The 21,630-nt window shown below is 60.6% G+C and overlaps 1 protein-coding gene across 3 annotated transcripts in view; it reads left to right on the top strand.

Moving 5' to 3' along the window:
* Stab1 (stabilin 1) overlaps window positions 1-21,630 on the top strand; it is a 41,587-nt gene that overhangs the window by 17,013 nt on the left and 2,944 nt on the right. For 2 of the 3 annotated variants that reach the window (XR_015439608.1, XM_087182453.1), the window contains exons 6-62: window positions 1,956-2,092; window positions 2,375-2,490; window positions 2,710-2,795; window positions 2,863-2,932; window positions 3,253-3,348; window positions 3,623-3,733; window positions 3,956-4,152; window positions 4,342-4,472; window positions 4,633-4,760; window positions 5,048-5,148; window positions 5,306-5,440; window positions 5,560-5,700; window positions 5,887-5,949; window positions 6,219-6,332; window positions 6,431-6,484; window positions 6,707-6,787; window positions 7,058-7,216; window positions 8,039-8,101; window positions 8,313-8,408; window positions 8,642-8,728; window positions 9,323-9,434; window positions 9,839-10,025; window positions 10,119-10,212; window positions 10,327-10,485; window positions 11,633-11,728; window positions 12,332-12,427; window positions 12,571-12,618; window positions 12,765-12,895; window positions 13,073-13,184; window positions 13,517-13,594; window positions 13,674-13,772; window positions 13,894-13,992; window positions 14,208-14,339; window positions 14,556-14,684; window positions 14,835-14,891; window positions 15,254-15,337; window positions 15,804-15,999; window positions 16,092-16,187; window positions 16,274-16,319; window positions 16,419-16,495; window positions 16,663-16,788; window positions 16,996-17,069; window positions 17,154-17,270; window positions 17,504-17,626; window positions 17,896-17,943; window positions 18,068-18,145; window positions 18,250-18,396; window positions 18,750-18,890; window positions 18,988-19,047; window positions 19,607-19,783; window positions 19,870-19,956; window positions 20,040-20,189; window positions 20,288-20,344; window positions 20,432-20,633; window positions 21,005-21,154; window positions 21,236-21,340; window positions 21,497-21,604. Coding sequence is in view for 2 of the 3 variants with exons in the window: in XM_087182453.1 (XP_087038579.1) it covers window positions 1,956-2,092; window positions 2,375-2,490; window positions 2,710-2,795; window positions 2,863-2,932; window positions 3,253-3,348; window positions 3,623-3,733; window positions 3,956-4,152; window positions 4,342-4,472; window positions 4,633-4,760; window positions 5,048-5,148; window positions 5,306-5,440; window positions 5,560-5,700; window positions 5,887-5,949; window positions 6,219-6,332; window positions 6,431-6,484; window positions 6,707-6,787; window positions 7,058-7,216; window positions 8,039-8,101; window positions 8,313-8,408; window positions 8,642-8,728; window positions 9,323-9,434; window positions 9,839-10,025; window positions 10,119-10,212; window positions 10,327-10,485; window positions 11,633-11,728; window positions 12,332-12,427; window positions 12,571-12,618; window positions 12,765-12,895; window positions 13,073-13,184; window positions 13,517-13,594; window positions 13,674-13,772; window positions 13,894-13,992; window positions 14,208-14,339; window positions 14,556-14,684; window positions 14,835-14,891; window positions 15,254-15,337; window positions 15,804-15,999; window positions 16,092-16,187; window positions 16,274-16,319; window positions 16,419-16,495; window positions 16,663-16,788; window positions 16,996-17,069; window positions 17,154-17,270; window positions 17,504-17,626; window positions 17,896-17,943; window positions 18,068-18,145; window positions 18,250-18,396; window positions 18,750-18,890; window positions 18,988-19,047; window positions 19,607-19,783; window positions 19,870-19,956; window positions 20,040-20,189; window positions 20,288-20,344; window positions 20,432-20,633; window positions 21,005-21,154; window positions 21,236-21,340; window positions 21,497-21,604 (6,244 nt within the window). In the remaining variant the exon portion in view is untranslated. The remainder of the gene's footprint in view (window positions 1-1,955; window positions 2,093-2,374; window positions 2,491-2,709; window positions 2,796-2,862; window positions 2,933-3,252; window positions 3,349-3,622; window positions 3,734-3,955; window positions 4,153-4,341; window positions 4,473-4,632; window positions 4,761-5,047; window positions 5,149-5,305; window positions 5,441-5,559; window positions 5,701-5,886; window positions 5,950-6,218; window positions 6,333-6,430; window positions 6,485-6,706; window positions 6,788-7,057; window positions 7,217-8,038; window positions 8,102-8,312; window positions 8,409-8,641; window positions 8,729-9,322; window positions 9,435-9,838; window positions 10,026-10,118; window positions 10,213-10,326; window positions 10,486-11,632; window positions 11,729-12,331; window positions 12,428-12,570; window positions 12,619-12,764; window positions 12,896-13,072; window positions 13,185-13,516; window positions 13,595-13,673; window positions 13,773-13,893; window positions 13,993-14,207; window positions 14,340-14,555; window positions 14,685-14,834; window positions 14,892-15,253; window positions 15,338-15,803; window positions 16,000-16,091; window positions 16,188-16,273; window positions 16,320-16,418; window positions 16,496-16,662; window positions 16,789-16,995; window positions 17,070-17,153; window positions 17,271-17,503; window positions 17,627-17,895; window positions 17,944-18,067; window positions 18,146-18,249; window positions 18,397-18,749; window positions 18,891-18,987; window positions 19,048-19,606; window positions 19,784-19,869; window positions 19,957-20,039; window positions 20,190-20,287; window positions 20,345-20,431; window positions 20,634-21,004; window positions 21,155-21,235; window positions 21,341-21,496; window positions 21,605-21,630) is intronic. The other variant, XM_087182454.1, reaches the window with a different exon arrangement.

Genomic DNA, 21,630 nt, shown 5'->3' with positions numbered 1-21,630 from the left:
CCAGCCCTGGCCCTGCTTGCTCTGTGCTCTGACCAGGGTAAGGGAAGCAGTTTGGGGTGCCCTTCCCCTTGGAGGGTGGTTAGATTCTGGGCTGTCAGCCCTAGAAAGTCTCTAGGAGCCTGGGCCCAGCTTGGGGGAATTTCTTCCCTTCTCCCCAACACACTTAGTATTCCCTTTCTCCTCGGCATCCTCCAGCAGAATCTCTGTGGGAAGCAGACATTGCAGACTCAGCTCTGAACTGGGGACAGGAGGTGGGCTGGACCCACTGTGGGTCTGGCTCTGCAAGGCCCTGAAGTGCCCCAGGAAGAAGGGAATCTGACTCAGCACTCAGGGTGTGCTCCAGCCTCACTCCGTCTGGCAGCACCCCCAGCAGAACTGTGGGCTCCAGCCACTGCTGCTGCCTCTAGACGACTGGGTGGACAGAGGCCTCAGTGCCAGCTGTGGGTATGGTCCCTGGAGAGTTGAGGCACTGTTTCTCCTTTGTCTTGCTTTGAGAAGCCACACATGTGCAATTTGTTCCAAGAAGGGTATTCTGGGATTATTCCTTTTGGAGCACAGTGTGCTCAGCATTTTTCAGGATGGGAACATTTCAGCATCTCTAAGCCATGCTCCCAGCCCTTAACTACCCCACCCAGCACCCTTTTTCTCACAGCTATGAGTTTAGGTTCTCCCCTCCAGGGTAAGTATTGTCCTGTAACTTATTGGTATTTTGGCACTATGAAAGAGAGCCTAATGGGGACTTCTGGAAGCTGTGGGAGGCCTGTTAATGGGCTACAGGGCCAAGCAGGGCCTTTTCACATTTTCTACCCCCAAACTCATCCCACTGTTCCCACCTCAGCCTAGCATCTCCAGGTGGTAAGGGTGCCTCCCTCCCTGCCGCTCACCCTGCACCCTTGGGTTACAGTTTAAAGCATAAACCAAGTGCTGGGCCGCCTCTACCCCAGCCTCACCCAGGTTTGAGGCCGCTTGTCAGCCCCTCTCATACCTGGGCTTGGTCGGGCATGTGCCCCTCCCTGCCTCCGGCCTTTGCTTCTGCTGCCCTTGGCTGACTCTTGTGCAACCTTCAGGCCCCCAGTCAGCTGTCACCTGCTCCAGGAAGCTGCCTGCACAATGCTCCCAGTTCCCTCAGCGCTGGCGTTGCCATCATCATGCGGGCCCTGGGTCCCTGGCGGTGTCAGGGCTTGGTGAACTTGCCGCTGGCCCAAACAGATGTGGGTCAGAGCTCTTCATACTACTGCCCACATACGAGTCCTGCCTCTTACCTCTGCGGCTCCTAGTCTCTGACCCCAGGCAGTGGAGAGGGCCCATTCGGGCCCTGTGGTGCACAGCCGAAAGCTTGGGACCCCTCCACGAATTCAGAGTGGAGTCACTGCATTCTTCCAAGCAGGGTCACCCATGATGTATTTTTTAAATGAAAGCCAAAGATGAGCATTAGGCTGGGAGTCTAGGTTCCAATCCCTGCTTCCCACCCTGTTCCTGAGTGACTTTGGGCAAGGGCCACCAGCCTGGCCTGTTTCCTCACCTGAAATGGGCTGAGATACAACTACATGGGAAGTTTTGACTAAGGCTGCTGGGCTTGGACACAAGGCCACACTGGGCATTAACAAGTCCTGACAGAGCCGGGGATTTAGCTCAGTGGTTTCGCCGCCTGCTGCGCAAGCACAAGGACCCAAGTTCGATCCCTGGTACCATAAAACAAGTAGGGCTGGGGATTTAGCTCAGTAGTTCCGGCGCCTGCCTCACAAGCGCAAGGTCCCAAGTTCAATCCCCGGTACCAAAAAAACAAAACCAAACAAATCCTGACAGGGAGGTTTCTCAGGGCCTTCCCCACCTTCTTTGCATACCCACTGAGCAGATGGGAAACTGAACTCTGGAAGGGCACAAGGCTTGCCTTGGGGCAGAGTCAAGATGACACATGGTGCAGGCCCCTCACTCTGCATTCCACCTGGGTCCAGGTACAGTCCAAGCGCTGTGATGTGAAGACCAAGTTCATTACTCACGTACCCTGCACCTCGTGCGCTATCAAGAGGCAGATGTGTCCTTCCGGCTGGCTGCTTCAGCATTTCCCGGACAAGATATCCCAGAGCTGCCGGTATGGGCCCCGACTCCATCCTAGCCTGCTTCCAGAAACATCTTGTGGGGTGCCAGGAGACAGGCCCTTGGAGTGAGGGAAAGGACTCACCCAGGGATCTCTGTGCCCTCCAGGGAGGTAGAGGGGCAGATGATATTTATTGGGCACCCACTGTGCCAGCCCTGTGCTCAGCTCTGGGTCAGGGAGAAAGAAGAGATCGCATGAGGGCCAGGAACCTAGTGTGGGGAGGTGGAGTGGGGCCTTGCAGATGGGAGCCCTCCCCTTTCTACCCTCTGTCCCCAGCTACGAGGTACACCTGGGGGACTCGCTGGTGTCCATGAGTGGCTGCAGCGTGGAGTGCTGGAAGGATGTGGTGCAGAAGGCCTGCTGCCCTGGCTACTGGGGCTCCCAGTGCTATGGTACGAGAGGTCTGCCTTGTTCTACCCACACTGGCCCTAAGCCGAGCCCTGGGCTCCCCTCCTGCGGGAGCTGCCTATGTCCCCTACTTATTCGTTTAAAGACCACCCTCTGAAAGCCTCCCTGGCTCAGCCTCCCAGCCTTGGCTGCTCTGGGGGAGGGACCAGGGAAGGGGCAAGTGGAGAGTTCGAGGGCCAGAGCTGAGTTCTTGGGATCCACAGAGTGCCCAGGGGGTGCTAAGACCCCATGCAACGGCCACGGGACCTGCCTGGACGGCATGGCTGGGAACGGGACTTGCATGTGCCTGGTAAGGCCTGGGCAGGGTTGGGGCAGGGCCGCTTGGAGAGGCTGCACTGACTTGGTGTATCCCCCAGGAAAACTTCAGTGGCTCAGCCTGCCAGGAGTGCCGAGACCCCCGCCGGTTTGGGGCTGACTGCCAGTCGGGTAAGGCTTGCTGGGTCCCCACAACCAGTACTCCATCCCTCCACCCTCCCTCCCAGCCCTCAGCCCTGCATTTCCCCTCCAGGGAGGCTCGCCTTCCTCACCCTGCCAGCTCCTTGCTAGCCTTAGAGAAAGCACTCCCTGAGCCCCAGGCCAGGCCCCTGTGGCTTCTCAGGACCTATGTGCATCCTGCATCCCAGCTCTGGACTCTTGAAGTTACACCTGTAGAGCTGAGTTCTAAACATGCAGCGGGCAGGAACCTGATGTCCCTGCATGTGAACCGGTCCAGCTGAGGTCTCTCCTACCTGGTGTGTCTCTTCCAGAGTGCAGCTGCGTGCATGGCATGTGCAGCAATGGGCCACAGGGGGATGGAAGGTGCCTGTGCTTTGCTGGGTACACTGGCCCCCGCTGTGACCAAGGTGAGCATGCTGCTGGGGCAGCCTGGGACAATGAGTTTTCTGGCCAGGGCAGGGGAGGCCAACTGGATAAGGGCAGGCCTGAGTCTCCTTGGGAGCTGTGCCCATAGCCTCACAGGGGACAGGGCTGCTGTGTGAGACTGCCACTGTCTGGAGACCCAGAGGGGGCAAGGCCTTGCTCAGAATCCCACAGTGGTTGCGCAGAGGATCACGCTTCCAGTTTTCCTCCTCAACCCGGAGCCTGGGACCCTCACAACGCTCCCTCCTCCCTGCTCAGAGCTGCCTGTCTGCCGGAACCTGAACTGTCCTCTGAACTCCCGGTGCTCCGCGGAGGCTCCTGCCTGCGAGTGCCTGTCCGGCTACATCCAGCGGGGCAGCAGATGTGTAGGTGAGCCTGTGACCTGACATGGGGTTCCAGTTCACAGGGGTGGGACCCAGAGGGCACCCTTTCACCTCACTCAGCAGGTGCAGTACTGAGGGGTGGGGGTCCAGTCTTCAAGGCACAGGTCGCCCCACCCAGCCTGGCTTCGGGCCATGTGCTGGAAGCCGTGCAGGAGACGGGGCTACCGGCTGCTCCACTCACTCACGTGGGCTCTCTCTGCCCTGGCAGCTCGTGACCCCTGCCAGCCATCGCCCTGTTCCCCACTCGCCCGTTGCTCAGTGAGTCCGGAGGGACGGGCTCAGTGTCACTGCCCTGAGAACTACCACGGCGACGGGAAGGTGTGTCTGCCCCAGGACCCGTGTGCCATCAACTTGGGTGGCTGCCCCCGCAACTCTACCATGTGCCTGTACCAGAAGCCAGGCAAGGTGAGAGCAGGCGCCCAGGTGGGGCTGCCCCACTGTCCTTCTACTGGCTCCCCGTTTGTACGGTGGGGAGAGGGTGACAGCCTCATTCTCAGAGGGCAGCTGCGCAGGGAACGAGGCGTGTGCCAGTAGTTCTCCCAGATCCTCACAGGCGGATGCAATGTTCCCCTCCTGCCCCTGCACTCTGGCCAGGCCACTTGCTCATGTCAACCAGGCCTGGTCAGCATCAACCGCAATGCCTCCGCGGGCTGCTTTGCCTACTGCTTCCCCCACACCTGTGACAAGTCGGCCACTTGCCAAGTGACCCCGGAAGGGAGGACCAGGTGGGCACGGAGGCATAGGGGGAGTGAGTACGGGAGTGGAGCAGGGAGCGCGGGCTGGGCAGCATGCACACCCAGGTCCAGGGGCCTTGCAGGATGGTGGGTGAGGGCCAGGAGAGGGGACTGGCGCCCCCAGCCCTGACCAGCCCTCCCTGGGCCCCAGCTGTCTGTGCAAGGAGGGCGAGGTGGGGGATGGGCGTGCCTGCTATGGACACCTGCTCCATGAGGTTCAGAAGGCCAACGAAATGGGCACACTGTTCCAGCGGCTCAGGGTCGCCATCGCCATGCTGGGTGAGTGTCCCCCAGGCCTGCCCATGTCCCCAGGCTGGAGGGGTGGGCCAGACTCTGCAGAGATTCTAGTCTCTCTGGCCGAGAACTTGGGAGCCAAGAATGGGGTGTTGCAGGGGGTATGTGGAGGCGGGAGCTGGCCCCCCGCCCTGACGCCCACTCACCCTCCACCTGGACCCAACGCCCCCAACACCCATCCTAGGGTGGATGCCTGAGGTCTTCCCAGACCCACTCCCCTTCCCCAAGGTCTCCAGGAGCCTATTTTGATGCTCCCTCTCCTGGCCACCCAGAGCAAGGCTGCCAGGAGATCCTCACCACGTCAGGCCCATTCACCGTTCTGGTGCCGACCGCCACCTCCGCCTCCGCCCTCTCTGTCTCCAAGAACATGAACGTGAGCCCCTTGCCTCCCCCTTGGACGCAGCCCCATTCTCAGACCCTGAGGAAGCCTCTTGTCCCATCCCAGGGAACTGCACCTGGGAGGCGCTGTCCCCTCTGTGCTGGGGTGGCCCGGGCACAGCTCACCGGCTCTCCGCGCCTGTGCTGTGCAGGCCCTGCTTGCCCGGCAGCTCTGCCAACAGCACGTCATCGCGGGCCAGCACATCCTGGAGGACGGGCTGTCCCAGAGTACACGCACATGGTGGACGCTAGCTGGCCAGGAGATAACTGTCCTCTTCAACACTGTGGTAAGGCAGGGACTGCAGCCTGGGGCCCAGGGCGGGCACAGGTGGAGGATGCAGCCTAGGCCAGCATGGAGGTGGGCAGGAGCTCCCACATGGGTCTGAGATGGCGCCTATCTTAACAGAGATACACCTACAAGTACAGCGACCAGCCCCACCAGACATTCACTGTGCAGAAGGCCAACAACATCGCCTCCAATGGTGTCTTCCATGTGGTCACCTCCCTGCGGTGGCAGCCCCTGCCTGCGCTCCCTGGGAGCCCCAAGGTGAGCCAGCACACTCCCCTGCCCTCCTCACCTTGTGCTGCTGGCTGCCCTCTGAGGTCAAGACCGACAGGGCTCAGGGAGAAGGTGGGGCGGTTCTGGGCAGGCAGGAGGGAGCCAGGTTCCTTCCCCTTCAGTCGGAAGCAGCTTCACCCTGTCCCTTGAGCTCACATATGTCCCTTCCAACAGCAAACTGTCGGCCAGATCCTCGCCTCTAATGAGGTCTTCAGCAGATTTGAAACCATTCTGGAGGTGAGCTGGGGGTGGGGTCTAGCCCTCCTTGGCTTCTGGGCCAGGGTCCTCATGGCCCTAGGCTGCCTCACAGTGCTCTGGGGTTCTGGAATAGCCTGGCCCTGCCCAGCTCCCATCGAGAGCCTGCTCACCCCAGGCCCAAGGTTCTGGACCCCCTGTCTCTGTTTCCCACTTGGAGTTCCCTGTGGGCCGAAGGTAGCCGGACTCAGTCGGGCCCTGGGGCAGAGGCTGACCATGGAGCCCCCTGAGCCTCCCTCTCCTTGCTGCAGAACTGTGGGTTACCCTCCATCCTGGACGGGCCCGGGCCCTTCACAGTCTTTGCCCCAAGCAACGAGGCTGTGGACAGCTTGCGTGATGGCCGTCTGATCTACCTCTTCACGGCAGTAAGCTCGGCAGGGAGAGGGGCCTGCAGGTCTGGGGGACCAGGGCTCTACCCTTCCCAGTGGGGCCTCCAGGAGCCAAACACTTTTTCCCCTGCCAGGGTCTCTCCAAACTGCAGGAGCTGGTGAGGTTCCACATCTACAGCCGTGGCCAGGTGAGAGGAGCGACTGCAGGAGGCCCCTGCTGCCGAGCTCCTGGGGCTGCTGTGGGTCTGGTCTTCCCAGGGCCGTCCCCCCCCCCGCCCCCTCCTCACCTCTCTCCTTCCATCTGGACATTGTAGCCTGGAGGAAACCCTGGGACCAGAGGGGTGGCTCTGTGTCACCTGGGCAAGGTGTGGCCAGTGCTCAGTCTTCAAGCCACTCTTTCTTCACCCCAGATGACTATTGCCAAGCTCATTTCCAAGGGGCGGATCTTCACCATGGCAAACCAGGTCCTGGCTGTGAATATCTCTGATGAGGTGAGAGCCAGAATGTAGGAATAAAGGGCCTGGTGGAAGGGCTGGACATGACCGGCCAGTTGTCCAGCCTCTTTCTGACCAGTGTGCTCCGTGCCCTGTGGGGATCAGGACACTGTGCTGAGCCCAGGCAGAGCAGGCAGCAACCAGATTTCTCTCCTGGGGCCCAACAGGGTGGGAGAAGGGGCGAGCACATGGCAGGGATGCTCCATGCCACAGCAGGGCCAGCCAAGGCCTGCTGGGCTGGGGTGGCACATGGGGTCTATGCTGCAGGGACGCATCCTGCTGGGACCGGAGGGCATCCCTCTGCGACTGATGGACGTGCTGGCTGCCAACGGTGTCATCCACATGCTGGAGGGCATCCTGCTGCCCCCAACCATCCTGCCCATCCTGCCTAAGCACTGTGGTGAGGAGCAGCACAAGATCGTGGTGGTGAGCCCCACTCCACAAGCCCAGTCACTTGCGCTAAGACCCCCGCTACAAGCACGCAGCAGTGGCTATCTTCTGAGGCAGAGGTGCTGTCCAAGTCCGAGTTCTGTTACAATTACAGTTCCCAAGGCTGGGTTATTCAGAGAAGGAGGTTTCTTTTGGCTCCTGGTTCTGCTTGGCTTTTTTTTTTTTTTTTTGGTACCAGGGATCGAACTCGGGTCCTTACGCTTGCAAGGCAGGCGGCAGAACCACTGAGCTAAATCCCCGGCCCCCTGCTTGGCTTCTGCTGAGGGTCTTGTACATCACAGGGCGAGAGAGGATGCAAAGGGGTGCCAGCCTCACCCTGTTACAACTCGCTCTTGTGCTGGCTAGCCCGCTCGCAGGGACCCCTATTAATCCCTATGTAAGGGGGCGCCCCCATGACGCTAAATGCCTCCTCTCAAAATTGTTACACTGGGGACCAAGGCTCAACATTTCTGATGGAGGCAAACCACATTCAAACCGTAGCAGGCACCAAGGCAGTGGGCGGGCTGACGGTGACACAGGCCCGGCCCCAGACCCCCAGACCCTGCCGGTACCCTGCATCCAAGCCTGGTGATTCCCCCTTAAAGTAGCTCGCATCACCCACTCATCCACTCCTCAGCCCAGGAGGCCTGAGTCTCCTCACCTCCTGCCCCACCCACTTTCTCCATCCCTCCTCCCTTCCCCGCTGCTCTCTCCACCTTGGGGCCTTCGCCTTCCCCCACCTCTCAGCTTGGACACCCTCCCCGGGACTTCCATAGCTGACCCTATGCCCTGCCTTCCTCCCTGCCCTGCCCTGCCCAGGGCTCCTGTGTGGACTGTCAAGCCCTGAACACCAGTGTGTGCCCCCCGAACAGTGTGAAGCTGGTGAGTGTCCCTCAGCCCAGCCCTGCGCTCTCTGACCCCCACTACTGGCTTCTCCCCCAGGTCACAGTGGGGAGTAGGGGATGGGAGGCCAGGCCAGACCCAGAGGCCTCGTGCTTCCCAGAGGCTCTGAGGGTGGGAGTGTTGGAGCCAGGGCTGCCTTGAAAAGGGCTGGCCCAAGGCCCCACTGACTGGCCTTGCGTGGCCTGCCCAGGACATCCTCCCCAAGGAGTGCATCTACACCCACGACTCTGTCGGGCTCAATGTGCTGAAGAAGGGCTGTGCGCAGTACTGCAACCAGACCATCACAGTGAGCCTGGGTGGGGTGTTTGTCCCTCAGGGAGCCCGGCGCGCACTTCTCTCCTGGGGCCCCAAGCTGGGCAGAAGTGGGCTGCCTTCCTCAGAGCTACCCTGCATCCTGGTGGAAAAAGTGACACTGAGGGACCTCATCTGCTCCCTTGCTCTAGAGTTAGACCAGGGAGCAGAAGCATCTGGGGTAGGGGCAGGGGTGGCCTGGACCCACACATGCTCTGTCTCTTACAGAAACTTGGCTGTTGCAAAGGGTTTTTTGGGCCTGACTGCACACAGTGTCCTGGGGGCTTCTCCAACCCCTGCTATGGCAAAGGCAATGTGAGTCCCCCTCCTCTGGAATGAGGAAGACAGCTTCCTTCTGGGCTGGCAGTGACCAGCTAAGGGTCAGAGCCGAGCCTGTCTCTCTCTGGCTTCGGGTTCTTCACATGTAGGCGATGGCAGTTGGGCCAAATTATTTCCATTATTTTATTTTATTTTATTATTTTTTGGGGGGGGTACTGGGAATCGAACTCAGAACCTTGCACTTGCGAGGCAGGCAGCGGAACCACTGAGCTAAATCCCCGGCCCACCATTATTTTAATAACAAGAATTAAATCGATAGATTGTTGTATCTGTTTTTTAAAAGGCTACTGGCCAGTAGTGTTTGTTATTCTGTTTTTGCCACTTTGTGACTTCAGGGCCCTGTAGCATCAGCTATGGAAGAGGCGGAGTTAGATGTGTCTAGGGAGAGCATGAGGCCTCCAGGGCCAGGTGCCTTTCAGGGCCGAGTTCTTTAAGGGCAGCATGAGTGATTCTGAAGGGTGAGGTCTTGGGGGAGCAGTGCTCAGAGTCGCCCAGAGGGAGGGTCGCTGTGGGGCAGGATGGGCTGAATCCCTTCCCCATGACTGATCCTGTGTCCTGCCTGCTTTCCAGTGCAGCGATGGGATCCGGGGCAATGGTGCCTGCCTCTGTTTCCCAGACTACAAGGGCATTGCCTGCCATATCTGCTCCAACCCAAACAAGCATGGAGACCAGTGCCAGGAAGGTGAGTGGCCCTGGCCCAGGCCACCTCCCAGACTTAGAAAGAGGGCCTTGGGGCCCCCAGGAAGGGAGCAGAAATAGATATTGTCTCCTTCACCCATGCCAGAAAGAGAACTGTGATTTAATCTAAAGCAAGCAGGATTTAGGTTGCACACATCGGAGAATTGCCCAATGGTGGTTATTAGGAGCAGAGCAGCCAGAATAGGGCAATAGAAGCGCACAACGGCCCCTTCACATTTCACCTGCTTGCCCGCCAAATCTCAGCTGACCTCTGATTGTGGACCCGAAGGGAAGTTTCTGCAGGCTGCCCCATTCCTAGCCTCCCACCCCCACCCTGCTAACCCAACCCAGGCTCCCAGTCGCACTGCCTCCTGCCTCAGTTTCTCTGCTCCCACCTCCTCCCTACAGACTGCGGCTGCATCCACGGTCTGTGTGACAACCGTCCGGGCAGTGCGGGTGTGTGTCAGCAGGGCACATGTGTCCCTGGCTTCCGCGGCCGCTTCTGCAATGAGACTGTGAGGGACTGTGGGCCCACAGGGCTGGCTCAGCACTGCCACCAGCACGCCCGCTGCCTGAGCCAGGAGGGTGTCACCAGGTGAGGGCTTGTGCCCCTCTGCTCCTCGCCATCCCACCAGTAATCTTGGGCGTTGGTTTGCTCAGCGCCCCGCGTCCTCCTCCTCCACCCCAGATGTGTCTGTCTCGACGGCTTCGAGGGCGATGGCTACTCCTGCACGCGCCACAACCCCTGCTCCCAGCCAGACCGCGGAGGCTGCTCAGAGAATGTCAGTTCCCTCACCCATTCCCTGAACTCCTGAGCCAGGGCAGGAGTGGGCTCCCGGGACCCCGGCCGGCCCTTGGCCCTGCACCCCTGAGACATTTATCCATGGCTGTCACAGGCTGAGTGCGTCCCTGGGGACCTGGGCACTCACCACTGCACATGCCACAAAGGCTGGAGTGGGGATGGCCGCGTCTGTGTGGCCATTGATGAATGTGGGCTGGACACTCGTGGAGGCTGCCATGCTGAGGCTCTCTGCAGCTATGTGGGGCCAGGACAGGTGAGCAACAGCAGGGTAACGGGGCTTCTATCCCAGGGAACTTCCCCTCTCTGCTATCTGCCTCCAGGAACATCTGCTCCAAGCTCAAGCTCAGGGTCTGGAAGCCCAGATACAAATGTGGGCCATGTACTCGGAGAGGTTCCTTGGTTCCCATGTGTTACCAGGTACCTGGCAGTCCCTGGTCTAGACTCAGGGAATATGATACCAAGCAAAGTAGGAAGAGAGAGCCATGCCCATGGGACCTGGAAATCTAGCTCTGGAACTTCGCAGCCTCGGATGCTATTCACAGTCTTTTAGAACCTGGAGCCTTCCACCTGAAGCACGGCAGGCCTAGGGAACGTGAATTCTGACAGAGGTTTGAGAACATCTACTGTGCTAGTTAGAAGGGCAGGCCTGGCTGTTTCAGAGTTAGCCTCCACCTGGCTCAGGCTTGTGTGAGGACCCATAGGGCTCCCTGCCCTCCCAATTCCACAATAGCCTCAGGGCTCCAGCCCATGGTGCCTTGGCAAGAAGAACTTGCATGGGCATAGGGCTAGACCTCTGAACCTCATCAGGAGTCTTAAAGTTCATGAGTAAGGTTTGGTTTTTTTGGGGGGGTGGTCTACCGGAGATCGAACCCGGGACCTTACACTTGCGAGGCAGGTGCCGGAACCACTGAGCTAAATCCCTGGCCCATGACTAAGGTTTTGAATGAGCGGGTTGAGATGTCGCCAGTTTGCAAATGAAGGCCACTGAGATTGTCATCTGCAGTGTGGTCAGGCCCAAGGGTACTGGCACATAGTGGGAAAGGCCAAAGCAGCTAAACAGGGTGGCAGGGGTAGAGGTGGAGCCCAAGCTGCCATCCTTGGGCTGGCCTTCACAGACACCTCCCCTCTTGCCACAAGCCACTGAGCCCAGCACCCTGGCAGGGCTCCAAGTGCAGTGGGGCACCAAGGCTCCACGGATGCTTCCCTGCTGGTGCCATCGTTTCCTCAGCTTCACCCCGAGAGCTGGGGATGTCTAGAACAGATCTCCAGAGCAGGGTGGGAGAAGCTCCTGTGGGGTCTGGGCCAGGCTCTGTAGGGAGCAGTGCCCAGTGAGAGGGTGGGATAGAGGACAGGGTTGGGTCCTCATGGTTACGAGGCCCCTTTGCTTCCTGACTCCCTAGAGCCGATGCACCTGCAAGCTGGGCTTCGCTGGGGATGGCTACGAGTGCAGCCCCATTGACCCCTGCCGGGCAGGCAACGGAGGCTGCCATGGCCTGGTGAGAGGGCCGAGGTTCAGGGCCCTGGGCAGGCAGGCTCTCAGGGCTGGGTCTGGCTGCAGTGCTCGCTCTCTGGGTCTCTCTGTCCCCTGACAACTTGCGATCTTTCTAAACTCCAAATCCAACCATGTCTCCCCTACCCTGTCACAGGACAAAATCTTCATACTTCCTTATTAAGGCCACAGGTGCTGCAAGGGCCAGCTCTGCCCCTGCCCAGCCTCCTCTGTCTGCTTCACCTGTCCCCATTCCTTGTTCCTCTGACTGCTCCCAGCTCCATGCTGTCCCTGAGCACACCACAGCACCTGCCTTTCCCCAAGTCCCCCTCTGGCCTGGCTGGCTCCTGCTCACAGCTCAAGCTCCTAAGGTGCAGGGCTGCCTGGGAGCCTGCAGCCCTGCGTACCAATCTCACTGTCATGATGAGGTGGGGCGGTTTCCACATCAGATGTTCAGTGATCTTGCAGGCCACAGAGAGGAGTGCTGGGTGGCTGGGCAGGCAGAGAGCAGGGTGAATGGGAAAGGGAACAGAGACAGTGGGCGGGTGGGATCCAGCTTGCCATACAGGTGCCGAATGGAGGGCATGTCTCTGTCTCCCACCCCCACCAGGCCACCTGCAAGGCGGTGGGGGCCGGTCAGCGGGTCTGTACCTGTCCGCCTCATTTTGGGGGTGATGGCTTCAATTGCTATGGAGACATCTTCCGGGTGAGTGGTGGTAGCTTGTCCTCTTTCCTGGGCATGGGCAGGAGTCCTCCTGAGCCCTTCGGGTGGTGCTCAGGTCCCTGGTGGGGCGGGGCTTGCATTGGCCTTAGGCACACGATGCCAGCTTTTTCCCTTCCTCCCTGTAGGAACTGGAGGCAAATGCCTACTTCTCCACCTTCTACCAGTGGTTCAAGGTAGGACAGGGCAGGATCCTGCGGCTGGGGGCTCAAATCAAGCAGGCCTTTCTGGAAGCGGGGGTGTCACCTCACATTCCAAAAGCCAGAGGCAGGGGCAGACCTGGAGGCTGCCTGCGTCACCCGCCCCTGTTCACGGTGTGCAGAGCTCTGGCATCACTCTCTCCGCTGACAGCCGCGTCACAGCCCTGGTGCCCTCTGAGTCTGCCGTCCGCTGGCTGAGCCCCGAGGACAAGGCCTTCTGGCTGCAGCCGAAGATGCTGCCAGCCCTGGTCAGGTGGGGCAGCTGTGCGAGGGCCAGGCCGGGGGCGGGGCCGTCTGTGGGTCGGCACTCCCAGAAAGGCGGAGCTGGGTCCACTCCGGGCTTGTGTCCGCCCCTTGGGGGAAGTGCCCAGTCCCAAGGCCTCTGAGTTACAGTGACCTGGTTCTATCCCCCCAAACTGTTGTCCCTCAGGGCGCATTTTCTCCAGGGTGCCCTCTCTGAGGAGGACCTGGCCCGGCTAGGTGGGCAGGAGGTGGCCACCCTGAGCCCCACCACGCGCTGGGAGATTCGCAACATCAGTGGGGTATGAGGTGAACTCTGGCCAGAGGAGGGGGCCAGACAGGGTGTGGAGGGAGCGCGAGTGGTTAGAGTCCCCCAGACCAGGGTCTTCAGAGGGTGAGGTCGGGGTCCTCCCACCCTGCCAACTGGAGTTCAGGAAGCAGTGCTGATGACAGTCTTGGGCCAGCAGTGATTTCCCATCCAGAGACTGTCTGCACACGTAAAACTGTCCTCATTGTGGACTCTGGCGAGGGTCTGTGCACCTACCTGGCAGAGCCGGAGTCAGTGTTCCGGGCCAGGCTGGGCCACTCTCAATGTCTGTGCCCCCTGCACTGAGCTCTGCCTGCTGCCTTCCAGAGGGTCTGGGTGCAGAATGCCAGCATGGATGTGGCTGACCTCCTTGCCACCGATGGTGTCCTACACATCATCAACCAGGTATGGCAGGAGGAGGGTATGTGCAGGAAACCACCCAGGCAGGCCAACAGGCAATGACAGCCCCTCATGTCCACACCAGGTCTTGCTGCCACCACGAGGGGATGTGCAGGTTGGGCAGGGGGTGCTGCAGCAGCTGGATCAGGTGCCTGCCTTTCGCCTCTTCAGGGAGCTGGTGCAGGTAAAGCAGGCCAGCAAGAGGGGTGTCTGCTTGGAGGCCCCTTGCCCAGTCTGGATAAGGCTGGCTGGTAGCCAATGTCAGGACTAGGATTAATATGGCCACCCGCAATCCCTGTCCCTAGCACCACCGGTTGGTCCCTCAGATCGAGGCTGCCACTGCCTATACCATCTTTGTGCCCACAAACCAATCCCTGGAGGTCCAGGGCAACAGCAGCAGCCTGGTGAGTCCATTTCTTGGGGTGGAGGCTAAACATATAGAATGAGCAGCTCAGCGGTTCCACCACCTGCCTCACAAGCGCGAGGTCCTGAGTTCCATCCCCGGTACCAAAAAAAAAAAAGGAGCCTCCCATGCTGAGGCAAGAAAAAGACACAGCACAATGATGTCCAGAGTACTTGGGAGTCCTGGATCCCCCTGAGCTGAGTCCCCCCACCCCAGGATGCAGACACAGTGCGACACCATGTGATCCTGGGGGAGGCACTCTCCGTGGAAGCCCTGCAGAGGGGGGGACACCGAAACTCCATGCTGGGCCCCGCCCACTGGCTTGTCTTCTACAACCACAGCGGCCAGGTTTGAAGGACCGGGAGTGTGGAAACCCCCAGGGACTCTGCTCTTGAAGACCGCTTTTCTTTGGAGCTTCTCTCCCTAGGAGCCTCTAACCTCTGCTCCTGGGAGACCCCATCCTTGGACCTGCCCCATGTTCTTCAGTGTGTCTTGGCTTTACAGCCCCTTAAGTGATGGAGGTTGGGGGTGTGGGCGCATTCAACTTCTGACCTCACTTCCCAGCCTGAGGTGAACCACATGCCTCTGGAAGGTCCCTTGCTGGAGGGTCCTGGCTACTCACTGTTTGGCCTGTCCGGTGTCCTGACTGTGGGTTCAAGCCGCTGCCTGCACAGCCATGCAGAGGCCCTGCGGGTGAGAGGCTGGATCTGGAGGAAGGCGGGAGGTGGCTGCCAGTTGGCCTAGCTGGCAGGGAGGAGCGCTTGGTTAGCAACCCTGAAGGAGAGACAGTGCGTTTGGGGGGCCCCAACCTGGACCACCTGACGCCCTGATCTTTCTCCCCAGGAGAAATGCATAAACTGCACCCGGAAATTCCGCTGCACCCAGGGCTTCCAGCTGCAGGTGAGGCTGGGTTTAGCACAGTTGTCCTTCCCTGCTTCCTGCCCTCAGCTCCCAGGGAACCCACACACACCCCAGGCCCATCTCTGCCACCTGCATGGGGAATGGTGTGGCTGGGCAGCCTCCTCCCAGGACAGGCCCAGAGGCCACGGGTCTGCTCAAAGGAGCCTCACTCCCCCGAGGCTGGAGCCCAGGGGCCTGCCATCCTCCCCCAGCAGGTCTGTGTTGGCCCTTCCCACAGATGCCCTGCTCCCATCTGTCGGTCTTATCAGCTTGGATGCCTGCAGTCCATTTGTCTGTCTCCCCATTCACGGCCCTGTCCCTGCCCAAGCCACTGGCTGACCCTCCTGCTGTCCCCATTCCAGAAGACGCCCAAGAAGAGCTGTGTTTACAGATCAGGCCTTTCCTTCTCCCGGGGCTGTGCTTACACTTGTGTCAAGAAGATCCAGGTTTGCCCGGAGTCCCCTCCCGCCACAAGTCTTTGGCCAGGGGGAAGGCAGCGGGTTGAGAGGAGGAGCCACATTGGACTGTGAGGGCGGAGACAAGGGTGGGCCTCAGGTGAAGCCAGTGAAGCCAGGACGGCCTGAAGAAGGGAAGGGAGAGATGTACAGGCAGAGAGCTAGAGTTTGTCCTTCTGTCCGTCCCCTGAGAGTAGGGACAGGGCCAGGGAGAAAGGTGCTTGGCCCAGAGCAGGCATTTCTCCTCACTGCGGGATCTGGGCCCTGGCCTTCCGGTCTGGAGCCTCAGTCTCCCTGCCCTTGCCAGGGGAGGGAGGTAGAAGACGTTCAGCTGCCCTCAGTGCTTACCTTCCCGGGCCCAGGTCTGTGGTGCCGAGATGGCCCTACCCCTTCCTTCCCGTCATACTCCTACCCCGTGTGGGACTCCCTCCTCCCGTCCTCCTCCTGCCTGTTGCAGGTGCCCGACTGCTGCCCTGGCTACTTCGGCACTCTGTGTGAGCCGTGCCCCGGGGGCCGGGGGGGGGTGTGCTCGGGCCACGGGCAGTGCCAGGACGGGCTCCTGGGCAATGGGGAGTGTCGCTGCCGGGAGGGCTTCCACGGAGCGGCCTGTGAGATGTGTGAGCTGGGCCGCTACGGACCCGACTGCGCTGGAGGTGAGGGCTGGAGGGCAGCGCCCGGGGAACCTTGGAGGGGCAGCGGGACGCAAGCCCTGCGTGACCTCTGTGCTCGCTCGTGCCCCTCCCAGTGTGTGGCTGCGCCCAGGGACTCTGCCAGGAGGGGCTGCGAGGGGATGGAAGCTGTGTCTGTAATGTGGGCTGGCAGGGCCTCCGCTGCGACCAGAGTGAGTGGGACACGGGAGTGGGGTGAGCGGCTACAAGGGAGGCAGTTCCTGGGTCTGAATGACTAGGACCTTCTTCCTGTCCCCAGAAATCTCCAGCCCTCAGTGTGCGAAGAAGTGCGACCCCAATGCCAAGTGAGTGAGACCAAGCTGGGGCAGGTGGGCAAGTAGGGGCAGACCGGGGGACAGGGCAGGGGCTGCAGCCACAGGCTGAACTGCTGCTGTCCCTCCTAGCTGCATACAGAGCTCAGCTGCAGCCCCTGCCTGCGTCTGTGCCGCGGGATACTCGGGCAACGGCAGCCACTGTTCAGGTCCAGCCCCTGGGTGCCCTGGGCCCTTTTCTGAAGTGCTCTGACGTGCTGTTCCATCTTGGGTCCTACACCTCCCTCTGACCTTTTACCGTCTCCATGGCCTCCTCTCTGGCCCACCCCTGCCCCATGCCTGCTCCTCACGACTCTTTGGAACAATCTACCCCCAGAGGTGGATCCCTGTGCCCATGGCCATGGGGGCTGCTCCCCATATGCCAACTGCACCAAGGTGGCACCTGGGCAGCGGACGTGCATCTGCCAGGACGGCTACACCGGTGATGGGGAGCTGTGCCAGGGTGAGGCTGGGCCCTCCGACCCAGATGCTTGTGGGGCTAGAAGTCTGGTTTCAGTGATCTGAAGCAGACTGGGAAGGGTTGGAAGGCACTCGAGGTGTGGGGGTTGGAGGTCCAGAAGGGGGAGGGGATAAGCACCCAAAGGTGCAGATGGACAGGTGAATGGAGAGGCCACCAAGGGCCACTCCTCATCCCACTCTGTTCCTCCAGAAGTTAACGGCTGTCTCGTCCACAATGGGGGCTGCCACGTTCATGCCGAATGCATCCCCACTGGCCCACAGCAGGTCAGCAGGGTAGGGCTGACTGTGGGGGCCCCCTCAGACCCAGCCTGGGGAAAGGGGTGACCCCTTATCTAGGCCACTGGGCAGCTCTTGGCCCCCAGAAGCCCCACTGATCGGGACTTGGGACAGGTGTCCTGCAGCTGCCGCGAGGGCTACAGTGGAGATGGCATCCGGGCCTGTGAGCTTCTGGACCCCTGCTCCAAGGTCAGACCCCCACTCCAGCACATTTCACAGGGACACCAGGAAGCAGCCCTCCTTACCTCAGGAGGGTCCTGAGGGCCTGTGTAGGGTGGACTACCTTCCTCACAAACTCCAGTCTGGTTCTTGGGATAGAAATAGAGCTTTAGGGGTTGGGCAGGAACTTCATGGCCATGGGGCTGGGTGTGACAGAAGAGTCTTGGAAGCCACTGATGGCTCCTTTTCTGTCCCTGCCTCAGAACAATGGAGGCTGCAGCCCTTATGCTGTGTGCAAAAGCACAGGGGATGGCCAGAGAACGTGCACTTGTGACAGAGCCCGTACTGTGGGAGATGGCTTCACTTGCCGCGCTAGAGTTGGCCTGGTAATGATGCCCAAGTCTGCCCTGACCTGATCTTGGCTATGTCCCATGGGCCTGAACTAGGATTTGACCCTGAACCTGAGTGACCCTTGACTCTTCCTGGGCCTGACCTCAGCTATGACCCACGACAGAAATCCTGACCCTAGCTCAGACTCCCTAGCTTCCCTTTCTTCATCTCTGCCTTGGCCAGACCTTGGGGTGCAGGTGCTGGGGCAGGAGCCAAGCCCTGAACGGGGGCCACCCCAAATCTGAGCTGATCCTTGCTCCCCCAGGAACTCCTTCGGGACAAGCAGGCCTCATTCTTCAGCCTCCACCTGCTGGTGAGTAACCCGCCTGGGCCCACCTGCCTCTCTCCATGTTCCCATGGTGGGTGGGGGACTTGCTCAGAGTCCAAGTCTTTTTGGGATGATCTCTGGAACCCCAAGTTGTTTCCCACTTCCCCAGGAGTACAAGGAGCTCAAGGGCGAAGGCCCCTTCACGATCTTCGTGCCACAGGCAGATCTGATGACCAACCTGTCACAGGTATGCAGCTTCGAGGGCAAGGCTGGGAGGACGAACACTGGTAGTGGGTGTTGTGGGAAGAGGTGGCAATCAGAGTTCCCCACTGTCCTCGCGATGCCCCTTAGGATGAGCTAGCTCGGATTCGGGCACATCGCCAGCTGGTGTTTCGCTACCACGTGGTTGGCTGCCGGCAGCTGCAGAGCCAGGAGCTGCTGGACCAGGGGTACGCCACAGCGCTCTCGGGGCACTCGCTGCGGTTCAGCGAGAGGGAGGTGAGCAGGGCCCCGAGCACCCGCCCTAGTTAGGCTCATCCGTTCCTTACCCCCATCCGTTCCTTACCCCCATCCTGGCCCAGCATCCTCAGAACTAGGACTGAGCCTTGGCCGGGGATTTAGCTCAGTGGTTCCGCTGCCTGCCTCGCCAGCGCAAGGACCGGAGTTTGATCCCCGGTACCAAGAACTAGGACTGAGCCGAGAGCGGCCCCAGCGCCCGGATCCCTCGCACACCTTTGGCTCTAGGAGGCCAACGAGCCCCGTCCCCTGCCTTAACCCCGCCCTAGCCCTAGCTCCCCCTTCGGGCCAGCCCCTGCCCCCAGGACGCACACACACCCACGCCCCACCCCCAGGGCAGCATCTACCTCAACGACTTTGCGCGGGTGGTGAGCAGCGACCACGAGGCAGTGAACGGAGTCCTGCACTTCATCGACCGTGTCCTGCTGCCACCTGACGCACTCCACTGGGAGCCGGATGCGATCACCGTCCCCCGGGTATGACTACACAGGCCCAGGTGCAGGAAGGCCTGAGACAGGGGCCTGGGATCCTCCCTTCCCCATGACCTGGCTGCTCACTAGGCTCTTTCCCCAGAGAAATGTCACCACTGCTGCCGAGAGCTTTGGTTACAAGATCTTCAGCCGCCTTGTGAAGGTATTGCTCTTACGTGTGCGCCTGACCGTGTGCCTGTGTGCAGTGGTGTGTGTGCTTACCTTCCCCTGTGGATGAGCGGGCCTGTGAGCCTGCAGACGCAAGTGTGCAGTCACCGTGTGTGCCAGCGTATCCCTGGGCTCTTGTACAGCAGTCCCCTTATCTGTGGTTTCCCTTTCTGCAATTTCAGCTAGCTGGGGTCAACTGCAGCTTGAAAATACTGAGGAAAATCCCAGAAATAAACTCACAACTTTCCCCTAGTGTCCCTTAAATAACTTCTAATAGGATATATAGTTAGGGTTCTAATTCATTATTGTGTTAATCTCTTACTAGGAAGAGTAGGGTCCGTAAGGTTCAGGACTAGTGAGTTTCACGCATCCATGATGGGTGTGCACGCATGCACTTGTGGAAGGCATCCTGAGGGCGAGGGGTCTGTTGTCTGTCTGGGATGGCTACAGGTGAGTGTGGATAGTGTGAAGTCCGCCTAGTTGCAGACCCCTGCTCCTGCCCTGATCTCTGCCACCAGTCTGATGGCCACATCTCTGCTCCAACCCACCCCCAGGTGGCTGGCCTCCTGCCGATGCTCCAAGATGTGTCCCACAGGCCCCTCACAATGCTGTGGCCCACGGATTCTGCCCTGCAGGCCCTGCCTCTGGATCGGCAGGCCTGGCTGTACCACGAGGACCACCGTGACAAGCTGGCAGCCATCCTCCGTGGCCATGTGATCCGCAATGTGGAGGTGGGCACACCTTACACCTTGGTTGGCTCCCACTGCCTGCTGCTTAGCCTGCCCGGCTGGCTCCATTTGTGGCTCCATTTGTTCAGGCCTTGGCATCTGACCTGCCCAACCTGGGCCCGCTCCGAACTATGCATGGGACGCCCATCTCCTTCTCCTGCGGCCGTGGCAGGCCTGTGAGTCTGGGGAGAGGACTTAGGGAAGTGGGGAGGGACAGCAGAGCCTGTTATTCCCAAGTGCTCCATATCATCTCCCGTAGGGTGAGCTCATGGTGGGTGAGGATGACGCCCGAATTGTACAGCGGTACCTGGCCTTTGAGGGTGGCCTGGCCTATGGCATCGACCAGCTGCTGGAGCCACCTGGCCTTGGTGCGCGCTGTGATGGGTTTGAGACCCGGCCGCTGCGACTGGTGAGGGAGGCCACGGGCCAGAGGTGGGTGAGCTGGGCCAAAGCCTGCCTGTCCTGTCCATATCCACCTGACCTTGTATTGGCCTCCACCCCTTCCAGAAGGCCTGCAGCATCTGTGGGCTGGAGCCACCCTGTCCTGAGGGCTCACGGGAGCAGGTAAGGCACTGGGAGTTGAGCTAGGGGTGGCAGGGGCCAAGGACCACCGAGCTCAGGCTGCCTGTGACCTGACCCCTCCCGTCCCAGGGCAGCCCTGAGGCCTGCTGGCGCTACTACTCAAAGTTCTGGACAAACCCTGCACAGCGCGCCTTCATACTTGGCAGTGCATGGGTGCGGCCCAGCTTCTGGGGGCAGCCCCAAGGCCTGGGCAGGGGCTGCCAGCGCTCCTGTGTCACCACCACCTGGAAGCCTAACTGCTGTCCTGGTCACTATGGCAGTGAGTGCCAAGGTGAGCATCCTGAGGGCGCAGACTCCTGATTGGCTCCTCTAGCTCCCAATTTAGCAAGGGCAGAGCTCTGGTCATTATCCCCGAGAAAGGGCACTGGGGTCCTCAGGGCGGGGGTCTGGGCAGTGAGTAGATTTCACTGGAGGGAATGGTCACGGGGTGGGTGTGGAACAGGTACAGAAGCTGGGGAAGTGCTGGAGAGCGGGGTCTCCCCAGGGCCTAACGGGTCATCAGCGGTGTGGGAACATCGTGGGTTGGCGCTCCGTGAAGAGGCTCAGCGGCCACTGGTTGGGGGCGGATATCAGGGGTGGGGCTGCATGTGTGGGTGTCCTGATGAGCCTCCACCACCGCATTTCTCACGCCCCATGCCCCAGCTTGCCCAGGTGGCCCCAGCAGCCCCTGTAGTGACCACGGTGTGTGCCTGGACGGCATGAGTGGCAGTGGGCAGTGTAGGTGTCATTCAGGTTTTGCTGGGACGGCCTGTGAACTCTGCAGCCCGGGTGCCTTTGGACCCCAATGCCAAGGTGGGCCACCCGCTCCTGTCCCATCTCGCCCGTTCCCTCGGCCTGCGTGCCCACCTTACCCTCCTGCTGTCCCCTTCCCAGCCTGCCGCTGCACCCCCCGAGGCCGCTGTGATGAAGGCCTTGGGGGCTCTGGCTCCTGCTTCTGTGATGAAGGGTGGACCGGGCCACGCTGTGAGGTGCAGCTGGGTGAGTGTCTGAGCCCGTGGCCCACGCCTGTGCACACTTGCACACACCGTTGGCTGCCCGCCACACGTGCAGGTGGAGGTCCTGAGGGTGCTGGGGCAGGCGGACGCTAACGGGCAGGCACTGACCTGGTCATACGGGGATGGGCCCTGGGGGCAGAGCTGCAGCCTGTGTGCACCCCACCCTGTGCGCCCCAAGCCATGTGCCGTGTGGGCAACAGCTGCGAGTGCAGCCTGGGCTACGAAGGTGATGGCCGTGTATGCACAGGTAAGCAGGTGACCGCGGGTGGCACA

Source organism: Heterocephalus glaber, unplaced genomic scaffold, assembly GCF_053883595.1.
Source record: "Heterocephalus glaber isolate CG9 unplaced genomic scaffold, H.glaber_assembly_v1.0 deba00001472, whole genome shotgun sequence".
Taxonomy (NCBI): domain Eukaryota; kingdom Metazoa; phylum Chordata; class Mammalia; order Rodentia; family Bathyergidae; genus Heterocephalus; species Heterocephalus glaber.
This window is presented reverse-complemented; position numbering and strand designations above follow the sequence as displayed.